Below are 16,640 nucleotides of genomic sequence, written 5' to 3' on the forward strand. Positions count from 1 at the left end.
TTCCACCTGACTCTAACCCTATTTCACTTTTCACCTGACAGAGCTGTTAATCTGAATCAATGTTTTCTCTTGGGCAGCTGAGATAAATGCACCCCTCCTCTGGACTTCTTTATCATAAACTCAAATCCTCTGTCTACAGATTCTTAGCTGACCTAGAAATCTCAAGATCAGGTGAATTTTATTTCTTTTTATTTTCAGTTAGACATTTTTTTCTTTGTGCGTGTGAGTGTGTGTGTGTGCTCTTCAAGTTTTTGAAAGTTGTCATTCTCCCTCTACCCTGCACACTATTACAATTGTGTAATGTTTGAAAAGTTCTCTTGAAAACGTTTCCTACAACCCTGGTTGGTTTTCTTAAAGATCTTAAGACAAGGTATTTATCTCCTTCTACAATCTTGACAATTTTTGATTATTTTCCATGGATACCTAGTGACTTTCTGTGTCACATTTTCAGTTGAATGGAAATTTTACACAATTTCTTAGCTTTCTTTCCTTCCTTTCTTCTTCTTTAAATGAGCATTGCTACACGTTTCAGAAAGAGCCAAATGGGTCCCTCTGAGATCTTTTACATCAAATGGAAAATAAGTTGTTTTCCTTGGTGTGTCAGCCCTGGGTTTCAATGCCATTAGAAGCCACTCACAATCGCTCAGTGTGCTGAGGTTCGATAAATCTCTGGAAACCTCCTGAATAGGATCGCTGTGATTTTTAGTGAGGAATTATCTCCTTGCCATTGCATTACCAATTAGTTTTCCAGAGCACATTAAATCCTGATGCTTTGGTTTACAGAGTAACTGAGGCATTGCTGATGAAGTATAAAAACTTACTTGGAAAAGCAGTGGGGGAGGCAGGGCGCCGACAGGACCCACCGCAGCACGACGAGTAGAACGGCGGGGCGCTCAGAAAAAAAGGCTTGGAAGGCGCTGCAGAGAAAGCGTTGATCACACTGATTAGCCATATCTCTTAGACAGTATTCAAAATTCCAATTTCCCCGAAGTCATGGAGTAAAGCACTACATCTTCTGAGGCTTTCGTTAAACTTTTACTGGAATTAAAGTCATTTTAAAGCAGGTTTTACCTGTCAAAGAGCTTGCTAAATAATTTAATCAAGATTTGGAAGCTGTGGTGTAAACAATCAAATTATCAAAACCAAACTTAGAGTCATTCGTTTTCTGTGTGGTTATAAGTAGTAAATATCAAATAGTCCTTTATCTAATACAACCTCGAGCAACACTGCCCAGGAGAACTCTCTGTGATGATGGACATGTCCTCTACTTGCACTGTCCAATATGTATCCACTTGTCACATATGCCACTAAGCACTTGAAATGTGGCTAGTATGTCTGTGTAACTGAATTCTTACTTTAAGTTCTTTTTAAATTTAAATAGACTCATGTGTCTAGAGGCTTTCACATTGAACAGCACGGCTCTGGATATAATACTTACCAAGAAACAATCTGGATGTTACACACTCCAGTTTACTCTTTTAAGAGATGGTATTACTCTACTGCTTATTTTCAGAAGGTTCTTTGAAATATATAGATAGCTAGATTCCAAAGTTGATAACAGTTAATTTACTGAGCAATTCCATAACAAAAAGTGGTCTTTCTGATCACTTTTACATGACTCAAAGTATTTGAGAATAGTAACAACATTTACTCTCAAGAGATATCAACCTGAAAGCATTTGTGTTTATAGTATAGGGAGTTGCCATATAATTCTGCTCTTCTCATTTTATTAAACTATTCTATTCAGAACATTTTTAATTCATATACACGGAATAGTTATCATTACTTTTGTAAATAAAGAAATTTTACACTCTGTTCCTCAGTAGATGAAAAATAGCTATAAAGGATGTCACAGAATATTAATGGCTCTTCTTTATTGAGCACTTACTATATGCCAGGCTTTGGTTTAGTACCTTAGATACAACATGTCCTTTAGTACAGTGGGGTTTAATACAATATAAATATGGGTGATATTTCTTTAGGTGGGCAACTTGCTTTTACCATCACATACCCAGCAGAGTGCATGGCACATTCTAAATAGTCAAAAAATGTTCAATAAATGAATGATCTTAAAACTAAGAAATAGGAAATCAGGAATTAACCTCTTCCCTGCTCCCCTGACACACCCTGAAACATAGTTATCTTCCACAACAGATGACCTTGAAATCTAGAACATGACTTGAAAATAAATATTTTTACTACTCTCCCTTCATTTTCAATGGAAACTTTTTTCTTTTCTTAATCATATACAGTGAATATTATTTTGCTACAAATACATGTCTTTTTCAAGAACACAGTAATTTCAGACTCATATTTTAACCAAATGATAAGTATGTGTTTATTTTACCAGTATCTTTGAAGGATATTTCAAAATAAGTATATATAAGAATTTTATGGTCCCATGGTCTTTAATGTCTTTGAATTGCAAATTAATCATAATGCAGGGTCTTTTCTATAATATGATGGAAAGTTGTCAATGTCAGTGTTTTTAGTTTTTAAACATCTGGATTTTCAAATAATAAAATGTCTTAATGCTACCTTGAAAATATGGCAACTAAGCAAAGTATGAAAAGGAGACCCACTTTGGTGCTCAGTAAGTTCTATGAAACTTTAAAAAAATTTTCATTGTTATCATAAGTTGTTCTAATACTGACTGAAAAACCATCATAGAAATGATAAATCACTTTATTTGAATTTGACATCTTAAATTATAAGAGTACGGCATTATTTAGGCAGAGTTACATTTTCTAATGTTTCTATGAGTTTATGAAGCACTTTGAAATGTGGAAATACATTTCCCTGTATAAAAGTTACCTCATTATGTCTATTCTCAAGTATTTCTGTTAACTAACTTATTTCACCTCCAAACTAAACACTCTGTAGATAATTAAGTTATGGCTATTGTGCTGTTTGGCATTTTTGAAACTGAGGTAAAAGAAAAAGGCTGAGCCATGTTGCCTTCACATACATGTGTGTAAGCATTTATCATGACAGTTGGAAATATACACACAAAAGAAATGTTTTTGCTCAATATCTCGCGTAGAAAATAAGCACATTAGTGATACTATTAAAATAACAATGCAGGACATGGACAAATTACAAATTGTACTCTTCTAGCCAAAACGTTTCTCAGTCTAACCCTATGGCCCTAAAATGAAAAAATAAAGAATTTTTTAAAAAATGGATGGTTCATTTGAGACAAGTGTTCAATTAAATTCATTTGTGATGATAAATGAGGTTCTGAGACATAGGACCTTAGTGGTAAATTTAACCAGAAAAGGTTTTAATGGAACAGTTTGTTACAGTGCTCTATATTATCCTATCTGAATATAGTAAAGCTGTAATCAAAATGACAGTCTGTCTACAGTAGCAACTCTAGCGGCTAAAGAACTACATGTGACATGACCAGGCTTAAAGTTCCACCGTGTAGCATTTCTCCACCTTTTAAAATCACCTCACTGACACACATATATTTACACAGATTAGTCAATTCCTAATTTCCATACATAATACACCTTGTTGAAGCTGGTTTATGTAGAAATCACTGTGAAATTCCAATTAAGTGCTCCATTTTTTTATGTGCTCCTACGTGGACATAAGTCAAATGCTAATCCAGCTGAGCATGTGACTGCAGGGATGTTGAATGGTGTGAGGAAATAGCCATTTAAAACAACGTAGTGCGTTAAAAACATGTGTAACACTTTTAAGTGTTTGTAAACCACATGGTTTTTAAAGTGGTGAGCAAAAACAGAAACTCAAGTGTGATAAAAACAAAGGGACGAGTTAACAGATGCATTAAAACTTTTGTAAACCACTTAAGAACTACCTTGAAGAAGCTCTGAAAAGGGCAGAAAACAAGGCAATTTCAAGCAGATGATATGCATTTCAAAGCCAATCAGTATCATTTAGATGCAGTCACTTTATCATTTATCATGAGAGAAACAATTCATTTTAGGAGTACTGAACAATATTTATGATCATACTATTTACGGAATACTTCCTATACACAGGCACTGGACTGGCTATGCATTTAACACTTGCTATTTCATTCATTAATATTCAACCTCAAATGGGCAAGCATCTGGAATGTGATGATGACTGGTCTCAGCACATTTTTTAAAAGACCAGGGAAACACAGATATTTTAGCACAGTATGTAGTTATTAGCCATGAGGGATAAGGATGTCATGCACACAGACTGCCAGTTATCCAGTAAGAGATGGAACCCAGAAAATGGACATCTCCACATCTCCCCAGCTTTCCATAAGAGAAAAACGAATGGCTTTCCCTATGGCAAAAATGCACACTGTCAGGTTCTATAGCGTGATGTTAGGTTCCCTCAGCACAACACTTCAGGATACTCCAAATTTTGTATCCTGCCAACAAATCTGCCTTCTGGGTTCTGTGGGAATCTCTTACAAACAAATGACTTAAAATTTCCGGAACAAGACTGTCTGAATCCAAATGGCTAAAATCACTTATTCACAGAAAACTTCATGAACTTTTCATTTCTTAATCAGATGTTCTGACTTATTTGAAGACACAGAATCAAACTACCTATTAATTATTTTGAATGTTTAATTAAGATGGGAACTTAGAGGCAACTTAATGGTGAACTGGCCTGGTTTGTTTTCTTTTTAACTTAACTACACGGTTCTCTGACAAAAGCATCCCACAGTCAAGGGTGGTTACAAGCCTAGATACAGAAAAATTATTTTCAAAATTCTGTTGTCTAGAAAGCAAGCAAAACATTTTAAATTGTTTTTTATTATTTTCATTTTTCTTTACCCATGGAGAACAGAGTGTATCTACATGGGGTGAAACCACATTCTTTTTATTGTCATAGCAAACTGTGGTATTGACTGATCTGTGCTGACGTTTCAAAGGACGGATCCTAAAGACCACTGATAAAACCTTCAAATAAATTTCAGGAGCTACCGCGATGCTATGCCGACTGGGCAGCATATTTTAGAAGGACAAGGAGAAATGAGAAAACGTTCCAAGGTGTCTTACAAAGGCAACCAAAAGGTCAAAAAATACCTCTGGGAAAGAATAACAGAGAATTAAATAATTTCAAAAGGATGGTTTTAATGACCTCCTTCAAGTGCTGGGCACATGGCACCGGGAATAAAGAAATCTAAACCCCTGACCTTGAAATACTACACAATTGAACTGACTATAAAGAATAGAGTGGACCCACCCCACCCCCCGCAAAAGACTCTAAAGAATGACAACCATCTGTCTTGAGTAGTAAGACCTAAGAAATAACACTTATGAATAAGGTGTGATTTATTTTATCACACAACCTGGACGGAATTCATTTATGTGATTCACGTGCAAACTTGCCTTCCATCACAAGGCTAAGCAAGTTAAGTCATCCTTTACCTTTCTGCTCATCAGAAAACAAGAGAAGTCTGCATTTATTTTTGCCTTGAGTATTTCAGAGACAGCAAAACAAAGGTCTTAATGTTCTAGTACAGTTCACGAGAAGATAAAGCAAATGCAGAGTCTACTTGTTTGATTCTGTCCTTTTAATTCCACGCAAATAATACTTATTGCATATCTATCAAGGGCCACATTATGCACCGTGTGCTGGGATGACACAGATTAAAAAAGGATGGCTTCCCTCCCTGGAAGAATTTCTACCTTTAAATGTTCCGTACCTTACAGGTCTGAATCTGCTAATCAAATAAATGAAATACAAATATCTTCATATGCCAAATTCAGTTTTTTTTTTTTTTTTTTTTTTTTGGTACGCGGGCCTCTCACTGCTGTGGCCTCTCCCGCTGCGGAGCACAGGCTCCGGATGCGCAGGCTTAGCGGCCATGGCTCACGGGCCCAGCCGCTCCGCAGCACGTGGGATCTTCCCGGACCGGGGCACGAACCCGTGTCCCCTGCATCGGCAGGTGGACTCTCAACCACTGCACCACCAGGGAAGCCCCAAATTCAGTTTTGTCCTATAAAATCTGAGGCATTTTCCAAGGCCATGAGATCTAAAAAACATAGTACTGTGTGTTCCCCTAGCCAATGTTTCTCAACTCTGAATACACCTCAGAATTATCTGGAGTGCTTTTCAAAGATACAGATGCCCAGGCCCCACACCAATTGGGTTAAATCATGCTGGCGAGGAGTGGGCCCCCTAGTATACCATTATTTTTCAAAAGTTGCACTCGTGATTATAATGTATAATCAGGATGAGGCCACTGAAAAGAACACAAAAAAATGCCTGACGTGCAGCAGGCACTCAATAAATGTTAGCCTTTATTCCTACCACTATTATATAATTTGGGATCGATTGTAAGACAGCATATAAAAAGAAGCAGCATGGTCCACATTTCCACTAAAATATACTATCAAGAACAAAGAAAAGAGTTATTATTGTTAGGAAGGCTTTGTCAAAGAAGGCTTTAAGCAGGAAAAGCATCTTGATCTGGAAACTTGATTTGGAAAGTATTTGAATGGCAAAAGAAGAGAAAGGCATTCCAGGAAGGAAAGGTGGCATGAACAAAAGGAAAGAAGGCAAGGATGATGGTGACACCCAGGGCAGGTTAAGGAGACCAGCCTGACTGCTGGCCCAAGGCCAAAGATGTGAACATTAAGAATGTAGTTGGGAAGCAGCCGCATGGCACAGGGAGATCGGCTCGGTGCTTTGTGACCACCTAGAGGGGTGGGATAGGGAGGGTGGGAGGGAGGGAGACGCAAGAGGGAAGAGATATGGGAACATATGTATGTGTATAACTGATTCACTTTGTTATAAAGCAGAAACTAACACACCACTGTAAAGCAATCATACCCCAATAAAGATGTTTAAAAAAAAAAAGAATGTAGTTGGACACCCCAATGTTCACAGCAGCACTATTTACAATAGCCAAGACACAGAAGCAACCGAAATGTCCATCGACAGATGAATGGATAAAGAAGATGTGGTGTATACGTATATGTGTGTGTGTGTATACACACACACACACACACACACAATGGAATATTACTCAGCGAAGAATGAAATAATGCCATCCGCAGCAACATGGCTGAACCTAGAGATTATCATACTAAGTGAAATAAGCCAGACAGAGAAAGACAAGTATCATATGATACCACTTATATGTGGAATCTAAAAAAAATAAGATACAAACGAACTTACTTACAAAACAGAAACAGACTCACAGACACACAAAACAAACTTATGGTTACCAAAAGGGATAGCGGTGGGGAAGGATAAATTAGAAGGCTAGGATTAACAGATACACACTACTATATATAAAATAGGTAACCAACAAAGACCTACGGTATAGCACAGGGAACTATACTCAGTATTTTGCAATAACCTATAAGGGAAAGGAATCTGAAAAAGAATATATATATAACTGAGAAAAAAAAGAAGGTGGCTGGAGGAGCTAAATGCAATTGATGGAATGAAGGTCTTGAAGGACAAACTGAATATTTTTATTTGATCTGATAGTCAAATGGGGATAATTAAGGTTTTCCTAAATAGCTTGGTGATATGATGAAAGCTACATTAAAAAAAATCACCTGGCAGTAGTGGATGGGCTGTAGTGGAATATACAGGGGCTAAATGGAAGGATTCTACTGTGGTCACATGCTGCGTGGCAAGAGGTAACGACCAGTTGTTTGGACACTCCCACTAGCATCTTCTCTTCTGTCCTCACGACACCAACAAGGGGGTGGGGTCTGGCTTTTCCTCAAGCTGTGGGGTTCTAGTTCATTGCAATTATCAAAATTAGTGCCTTTCCCTTCAAGGAGTCTTCATTAGACAGCTGCCTCTCCCTTCAAGGAGTCTTCATCAGACAGCTTCCAAAAAATGAGCAAAATTTGAGGAAATCCCTTGCTCTTTTTATTATAAAGTCAGTGTCACAGAAGAGAATACCATGGCAGAACAGTACCTGTAGCTCTCAAACCTCTAAAATCCTCAATAAAGGCTCCTTGAGTTCCCAGCTCTACCACGATATGTGATTAATTCCTGGCACACTTTAAATGGTTGCAAATTATTTGGCACTCCTCCCATTGACAGCCATCTCTATTTCCCCTTCTCTTATATTTGGGATAGTCTTGCTGCCTTGCTTGACCAAGGGATATGGAAGAAGTGACATTCTGGAACTTCCAAGGCTAGGTTGTAAGAAGACTTACAGCTATTGCCTGGGTTTCCAGGAATGTTGCTCTTAGAACTCTGCCTTTCAGAACCCAGGTGCCATGGTATAAGAAGCTCCAGGCCCTTGGAAAATCCAAGTGTGAATGCCGGAACCGCTCTAGTTGAGCACCCCATCAGCCAGCGTCCCTGTCAGCCAAGCGAGTCAATAGACATCCATCTTGGACATCCAGCCCAGCTGAGCCCTCAGATGATGGCAGCCCCAGCTGACCTCTAACTGCAATGAGATTCCAAGTGAGAACCACCCAGCTGCGCCCTGCCGGTCCACGAAACCGTGAGAGAAAATAATAAATTGTTCCTTTAAGCCTCTAAGTTGTGAGATGGTTTCTTCGCAGCAATACCCCTTTTCCAGTATGTATTTTACTTATGGTGGAAGGGTGGAAAGCTGTCTTTCACATCTTTCCCTGTATGTTGTCAATGGGCTCTTGAGGTATGTGGTTGAAAGTCAAATGGTGAGCCTAACATCTGTGGTCATTTTGAAATGAGGCTCAATGCAGTTACATGAATTGCTTGGGATTATATAATCAGTAATTTAAAGACCTTAGATGTGAATCTAGACTTTAAAATTAAAGAATTACTGCTAAAACCAGCTCAGAAAACTACACATTCTTTTAAAATTGACTCAATTTGCCATTTATGCTTTGGAAAAGGTTTTGGCAAACTTTTACTGTAAAGGCCCAGATAGTAAATACATTAGGCTTCGCAGGCCATGTGGTCTCTGTTGCAGCTGTTCAATGTGCAGTGTGAAAGCACCTATAGAAAATACGTAGACAAACAGAAATGACTCTGTTCCCGCTTTGAAGAATCTGTCTTTTGGTTTCAGACCCAATCTAACTCTAGGGTAGGTTCAACACACCTAAACTCAATCCAGTCCTAGGTTAGTCTATTAAAAAAATTCACCAGCAGTCATGGTTTTTATTCTCTTTTAACGTACATAAATCTTCTCAAAGAATAATTCCTCCACATATTTTAATTTTGAAAGTATTAGGGATTTAAATCTTTAAGGAACAAGGAATTTTGAGACTTCTCAAGAGAACTGGTAGATATTGTATATTCTGTTTCTGACGGCCACTTAGAACTAATGAAATCAAGGCTGTTATGGCATGCGTGGTGCCTGAACACGTGAAAGAAAAGGGAAAAACCTAGTTCATCTTTGGAATACCTATAAACAAGAAGGCAATTAAATATTCAGCAATATATAGAAAAAGACCTGATGTTTTTTTCCTTTCCTTTTCCCCATGCTTTGTTTGATTCTGAAACAAAAGTCTAAAAACTTATAGAGGCTTCCTGATCTTTGACTTTAGAGAATTTTAGTGCCTTAAGTTTACTGTTCATATAACTTACAAAAAGAGTGTGCCCCTGAAATACTCCCAACTAATAGCTGGCTGACAAAATAATAACGTTATTAAAGATAAAATCAGTTATGGTAACTTTATATAAAGTGATGAATCACTCAGCATTGCCAAGTCAAGTATTGACTGGAGGCTAAAAAGAATGAAAGGGAGAGATTTCATTAAAAGTGGAAACATTACTGAAAGTAAAATAAAATATTTTTGGAATAAAATATACAAGGGTCTGGTAAGCATATTATACGTTAAGGCAAAAATCCAAATTCTTACTAAGAAAGTTTAAAATGGAAGCATGATCTAATGAAGTCTTTAAAGAAGGATTCTAACAAGCATTCCTGGATAAAAATCATATTGTTTCTTTCTACAGTTTCCCTTTTTATTCCTGACAGACTCCAGGTGCATTTGAATGAAAACAAAGTGATTAAAAATTGTTTTTAATTAAAAAATTTTTTTTTAATTTTAAATTTTAAAAAATTGTTTTTAATTTTTAATTTGACTTAAAAATTGTGTACCTTCACTGTGGAAAGAAAAATGACAGTAATTAAGGTAAAAAACTTTATTTAGGGCCTCTGTTAACCCAAGATTAAGTGGACAAACACTGTTTTAAGAGCTACAAATCAAGCCTTCCCACAAGGTATAAAATGGATTCTAAAATTACGGGAGATGTCAGCAAGAGAAATAGTGTGGTGGAAAGTAGGTTGAGGAGAAAATAAGGTATTTACCCCCCAACTCTAACATAAAAACACATTTCTTATGCAAAATATTTGATAATCCTATTGATTAATGCCTTATAAGACTTCAGAAAAACCTTATAAAGCAAGGTTACATAGAGATATGAAATAAATGGTAACTTATCAGTGACTTTTTTTATGAATCCAACAAAAACCTTACATTATGACTTCAAATTATAGAAGTTAAAAACTAAATCGAAATAAGCAGGATACCAAACAAATAAGATCTGCCTCAGGAATCAGACACATTATAAACCAGTCTCACAACATGATCCAATGGCTGATTTGTTAACTCTTAGAGTTTGAGAATTAAGAAATTTATGACTCAAAAAAAAAAAACCAAACACACATTTGTTTAAATATTTGAAAGACGATAACATTTTTGCTTCTGTAAAAACTTTCATAGCAATGAAGCTAAAAGTATTTTATGAACACAGCTATTATTTATGTTGCTTCCCTTACTTTCAACTTGATACCATCTCTATCATTGTTCAGCAGCAAAACTAACCGTAAGATGTTTTCTTATAGCAAAAAGAGACTTTTTCTGGTGGGCACAAGAACAGGATGGAGGAGGCACACTCCAAAAGGAATATAACGGACTCTAATGCACAGCATTGGGTCCCACAACTGAGCCACATTGATGGCAAACAAAAGTAGCTAAAAATCACCGTTGCCAATTATTTTAAGTTGCCCACAACATATGACATCCTTTGGCTTCCTGACACGACCCTGAACCCTCTGGAACCTACATTTACTTCTGCATAAATCCGTACGCAATTTTCTGGGCATTCAAACCACTGTGCCTCTTAAAATAATCCTCAAATCCCTAAAGTGAGTAAGAGTTAAGGGAGAAATTCTAAAATGTTCCTACTTGCCTACTGTATTTACTCCTATTTGATTATTAAACCTCAGCAATAAAGCTTCAATACATGTTAACAGATTGAAATTTCTTGCTGTTAAAGCAAAGTAGAGAAGCATATTTTAGGGATTGGGAGAGGGATAGGTGCTAAAGTGAGAGGCAAGTAAAATGCACATAAATTGCTACCCTTTTGTAATTCCAACTCAGACATTATTTTGGAGGGAGTGTGGTTTTCTCAATCTGAACCAGAAGTAAAAGGACTGTCTCTTAATCCTACTGGTTCTCGTCACTGCAAGAACTTCCTGAACCTGAAGTTTATGAACTTGGGGACCCTATAACAATTTGTTCAGAGCTGATTCCTCAGGAACTATGTAAAAGTTATTAATATCTTCATATAAATCCAAAGATATGTTGAGCAGATTATTTTTAAAAGTACAGGTGTAGGGCTTCCCTGGTGGCGCAGTGGTTGAGAGTCCGCCTGCCGATGCAGGGGACACGGGTTCGTGCCCCGGTCTGGGAGGATCCCGCATGCCGCGGAGTGGCTGGGCCCGTGAGCCACGGCCACTGAGCCTGCGCGTCCGGAGCCTGTGCTCCGCAACGGGAGAGGCCACAACAGTGAGAGGCCCGCGTACAGCAAAAAAAAAAAAAAAAAAAAAAGTACAGGTGTAGTAAGAATATTGTTTGGTATTATCTACAAATTCCACCAAAGGATGTTTGGGGCGATAGCCTGAGCAAGGAACTACCAGCATGGGTCCCATCATTATCCTTTTCTGGATCCCCCATTCCCTTTGTCCTGGTTCTGGGTCAGTATCATCAATAGTCAAGATCCTGTGACTTTAATTTGCCAAAACAAACCTAGAGCATAGCGTCAGCAAAAATAAATGACAAACTCCGGCTTCATAAATCAAATCGCAGTCTTCAGCTGGACTGGAATCCCCACCTGGAGCACAGATTCATCTTCTTCTCCCTCTCCAAAGTGCCTAAGATGTAAGAGAAGCTATTTTATGTCACACTTTCAGGTATCTCAGTGAAAGCGGATAAAGCTACCAGTTGGGAAAAAAAACGTAAGTGCAAGTAGTTTAAGACGGAGTCAAGGATTAATAGGTCAAGAGTAACTGGCACTGTGAGGTGGACAAGACACTCAGAGTGCACGTGACACATTAATTAACAGCCCTACAGGGGTACCAGAAAAAAATACTATGGATGTGGTTCCATTTCTGTACTACATAGTACAACCTACTCGACAAAATTACTTTAAAAAAAGAACAGTTCAATTCAACGTTTCAGAATAAACATTTGCTTTCTAAGCCTTTTATATGCAGCCCTAGGAGTAGATTTAATAATCACTAAATTACATTCAGGATATTATCTTCATTTCAAACACTTTCTAAAATGTTTAACATAACAAATGTTACTGAAAAGCAAGGCTATTTGTTCCACTTACTTTGAAGAAAACTGGTGACATAACTAAGAGAAATTTTAAATTTTCAGCTTTTTACATTTCAGGACCCTCTTTAATATACAAAAACATGGATATTTAAATCTAGCACAATAGCCACCAAGTAATGACATTAATGAACTTCTGGGGGAGGATCTCTGATGATTAGGATTTACTTGAAAAACCTGGTTTCATTAATAAACTATAATATCCAAAATTCTTTTTTTCACATACAACCCCTGGAGGTGAATCTACTCAACTACCTGTTATTACACTAAACATGCCCCTTTCAAACTTCGAAGACTGCCCTCTGATTTTTTAAGTTTTTAAACTACTCTATATATACAACTTGACAACATACAGCTATGGAATGTTCCTTTGCTTGCTCTAAATACTTAAAGGCTTGCCAGTTTTCAGGGATGAAGTACTATATTCTCTGTCAAAAGCTATATTCTCTGTCAAAAGCTAAACTTTCATCCATAATCTGTAAACCTGTGTTACTGTCACCACCTTTCAGACACGTAACAAGATGAAGGGGAAGGCCAATTTCTTTCCTTATGGGCTCAGATATAAGATCCCTGCCTGATTTATTATTGTGATACATGCAATTGGTTATCCCATAAGCCCTCATTAGTTTTCTCACATCCAGTGAAAGACTAATCCAAGGAATATGGAGATTTGGGGCAATTTTCTTCTCTTTCACAAGACCACAGATGTTTAAACTGATACTTCAGACAAAAACAAAATTAGGAAGTGGAATAATCTTTGTAGGAAAAAATTGGCCTATTATGAGAATTAAAGCAGCTAACAATTATGAAAATGCTTGGTAAACCATAAAGTAGGACAGAACATGGACTATAAGCTTCACAGGGGCAGAGACAGTCATCTGTTTTGTTCACTGATTCTCCCAATGGCCTGGAACAGTCTGAACACATGGGAGACAGTCAGTAAGCATTTGCTGAATGAATGAACTATATGGTATAATTAATAGTGGGTAACAAAAATAATGAAGCCGAAATGCATGCAGTGGCATAAATCCTCTAGTTAAATGGTGCTTTCACCAGTGCCCTTAAAAAGAACTCCGGGGTTTTCTTATTCAACATCTAGACTGGTGCACTCAACAAATTAAGTTGAGAAAAAAATGAGTAGTCAAATACACCGAAATCATTAAAAATCACATTTTGTGATCCACTCCTAAGTTAGTGTCTAAAGGATGAGAACTGGTTGTTCACTGATGTTTCAGAAAGAAGTATTTTATCGTTCTGAAAACAGTAGCTTTTCTAAATCTCCTTTCTACTCTTTACAGAACGTCAATCACTATTTCATCCTCATCTAATTTTCAGGTGATAGCTAACATTGTCAGCACTCATTATAACTTCATAATTCTTCACAGTACAAAAGAATTTCCACATTTGGTAGGGCAAGAATCTGTCATTTAAATAAAACTGGAGCACGGTTCAGAAAGCTATATTCTCTGTCAAAATTTTTTTAAAATGTTTTTAAGCAGCATATTTGTGGGCACAATTTTATGGGGTTCTAATCTTAAGATATTTTTTGAGTTTCAAAAATTAAATGCACTCTTCACAAGAATGAGTTTTTTGAAATAAAAAGTTATTTGTTCAAATAAAAATTAACCTAGGAAAACATCAAATCTTCAATAAGGACTGAAAAAAAATTAGGAAAAATATAGGCTTAAGCTATATGAAAATACTTCAAAGTGAAATTTAACTTCTTATACTCTCAATTATTCCAAAAAGCATTTTTGCATTTTGATACTTTAATAAGCGTACAAGAATGAGTATGTTCTTGAAAATAAAAATAACGTAGTTAGGAAACCCTTTACCCAGTAATTGTAACATCTTGAATGAAAATGAATAGGTATACAAAATTATTTTTCAGTTATTGAAATGTCTGCATTTGATTCGCATTTGGTTTACTTAAATTTAACCTGTAAAATCTACAAAGGTTAAAATTAACTTTTTTGAGGAGCCAGTCATGATCAAGAGCAACTTAAGAATTCTTGAAAAACAGCTTCTATGAACACCATGGCAAACCACCAAAAGTTATACAAATCACCAAATCTTCTTGAAAATGTTATTTTAATGAGTCATTATTTACCAGCTCTTGTCTACACGAACCTGCTTTACACGTTTCTAATTTTCCTAATACTTCAAAAAGAACAGAGTGGCTCAAATTTCCAAGGCACATAAATTTTGTCTTAACTGTACTTGTTCCTCTCCCAGGGTGCGAAAAGGCTGCCTAGAATTTAGGTTTTACACTATGTGAATGAGACCGGTGCTAATATAATTATATTTGTCCCATTCTGTTAGTAACCATTTCAAACTGAAAGACCAGGACAGGTTCTAAACATGTTCAATTCTATAAAGCCATTAGCAATAAATTTGATTCGGCAGTTTGGTGGGACAATGAAATCTGCTGAAAAAGCGTCTATTAGTCATTCTGGACAAACCCACCGGGATTTAAAGAATGAGTTAAGATCGTCAAAGGACGCAAGCCAAAAAAAAAAAAAAAAATTAATCCACTGGATCTCAGTTTTTGAGTCTCTAAGAGGCTTTCCCTTTCTCGCTGCCAATTTCGGCAGCCCCTCCCGTAAGCTTTAGCTAATATATTGACTAAACTGTCCGCATCCTCTTCCCAGTCACGACACTTAGGTTTTATTCGGGAATTAAAACAAGCAAACCAAAACTGCCCTTCTTTTGGTAAATTCTCATTTTTTGGCGAACTTCCTACTCCAGGTGCCAATTAGGCTGTTCCAGCTCAGCACTAAGAAAAAGCCAGCCTCGATTTTCTTGCGTCTCAGTGATCCAAAATGTAAGAGTGAAGAAAGCCAAAACTTTGCGCAACTCTTTTTCCAAAGATCTCTGCGCGCGTTCTGCAACCGCCTCGACCGTCGCAACGGTTTGAAGAGGCAAAAGCCCCCAAAGCGGGCCGAGCGAGGCTCTCCAAGCCAAGAACTTTCCAGGGAAAGGGTGTCGCGCGGCCTCTGGGACAGGAGCGGGCGGGTGGAGACGCTGAACTTGGGAAACCCCGTGAAACTGGTCCTGCGAACCCAGAGATCTCAGGACCGGGGCTGCCCTTTCGGCTAATGCCAGGAGGTGCCTCCAGAGTTTCTTCAAAAAAGGCCTTAAATTCAAGGCAGCCCTACCACTTGTAGAAAGAGGGGACGGAGAGGAAGCTGGTGGTACGCGAAGGGGAGGAAAATCACAGTTAGTGGTGGTACCCTCCTCACCCCCGAGGCGGCATCTCCACTGAATCTCTAGATGCTCTCGAAAGGTCTAGACCCAGGCGGATTCCTGCGCACTAGGGCCGGCGCGCCCAGGTCTCGGGATCCTTAGGCCAAGAAGCGCCGCGCGCAGCTGGGGAGGGGAGAGCGGACTCACCTGGGGTTGATGGCTGGAAGGCACAGTCTCGGTCCGCCGGAGCCCGGCTCGGCAGCCTGGCGCCGTCCGCCGAGGGGCTGAGCACTTGAAACGCCCACCGCGTGCCGTAGAGCGCCCCGCTGGGGCTGACTGGTTCTGCCGCGGGGCACAGCTTGAGCGGAACCGGGCTGGCGGGCAGGGGCCGGACCTGAGCGCCCGCGGCGAGAGCTGCTGCCGGGCCGTGGGGCGGGGGCGGTGGTAGCCTGTGCGGCGGGGCGCCCCCAGCCCGCAGCAAGTTCTCGATCAGGAAACTCTTGCCCAGGTTGCCGAAGCCCGGCGCGGCGGGGAAGTTCAGCAGCGCGGAGGAAGCCACCACGTCCCAGTAGGCGCCGGCATGGGCCGCCACGGCGCTCGGGAGCATGGTGCGGCGCCCCGGACCGCTGCGCGCCCGCTTCCGGACCCGCGCCCCGCGCGCCGCCTCCCGCAACGCTGGAGCGCGCTCAGCCGGGAAAGGAGGCGAGAGCACCGCGGACGCTGGCGGGTAGGGAGAGATATTATTTTCTGGGCTGGGCGGTTTTTTAAAGGAGGGGAGGAGTGAGTGTGGGAGGGGGGAGCTGTGCGTTTCCCCTGCCCGCGGCGTTGGCTCTGGGGGCGCCGGGGGAGTCCCTCCCGCCCTCTATGCAGATTCAGACTTTTTTTTTTCTAGAAGGCTGGAAGGTG

At 39.1% G+C, this 16,640-nt stretch overlaps 1 protein-coding gene across 1 annotated transcript in view; it reads right to left on the bottom strand.

Annotated features, from left to right (window-relative positions):
- Positions 1-16,341, bottom strand: part of DBX2 (developing brain homeobox 2) — a gene marked incomplete at its 5' end in the record, with an annotated part of 39,145 nt that extends 22,804 nt beyond the window's left edge. The window contains 2 exons of the mRNA XM_082665861.1: positions 822-917; positions 15,942-16,341. Of these exons, the coding sequence (XP_082521987.1) occupies positions 822-917; positions 15,942-16,341 (496 nt within the window). The remainder of the gene's footprint in view (positions 1-821; positions 918-15,941) is intronic.
- Between the last annotated feature and the right edge of the window lie 299 nt (positions 16,342-16,640).

This window comes from Grampus griseus (assembly GCF_964374135.1).
Source record: "Grampus griseus genome assembly, chromosome: 11".
NCBI classification, from domain to species: Eukaryota; Metazoa; Chordata; class Mammalia; order Artiodactyla; family Delphinidae; genus Grampus; species Grampus griseus.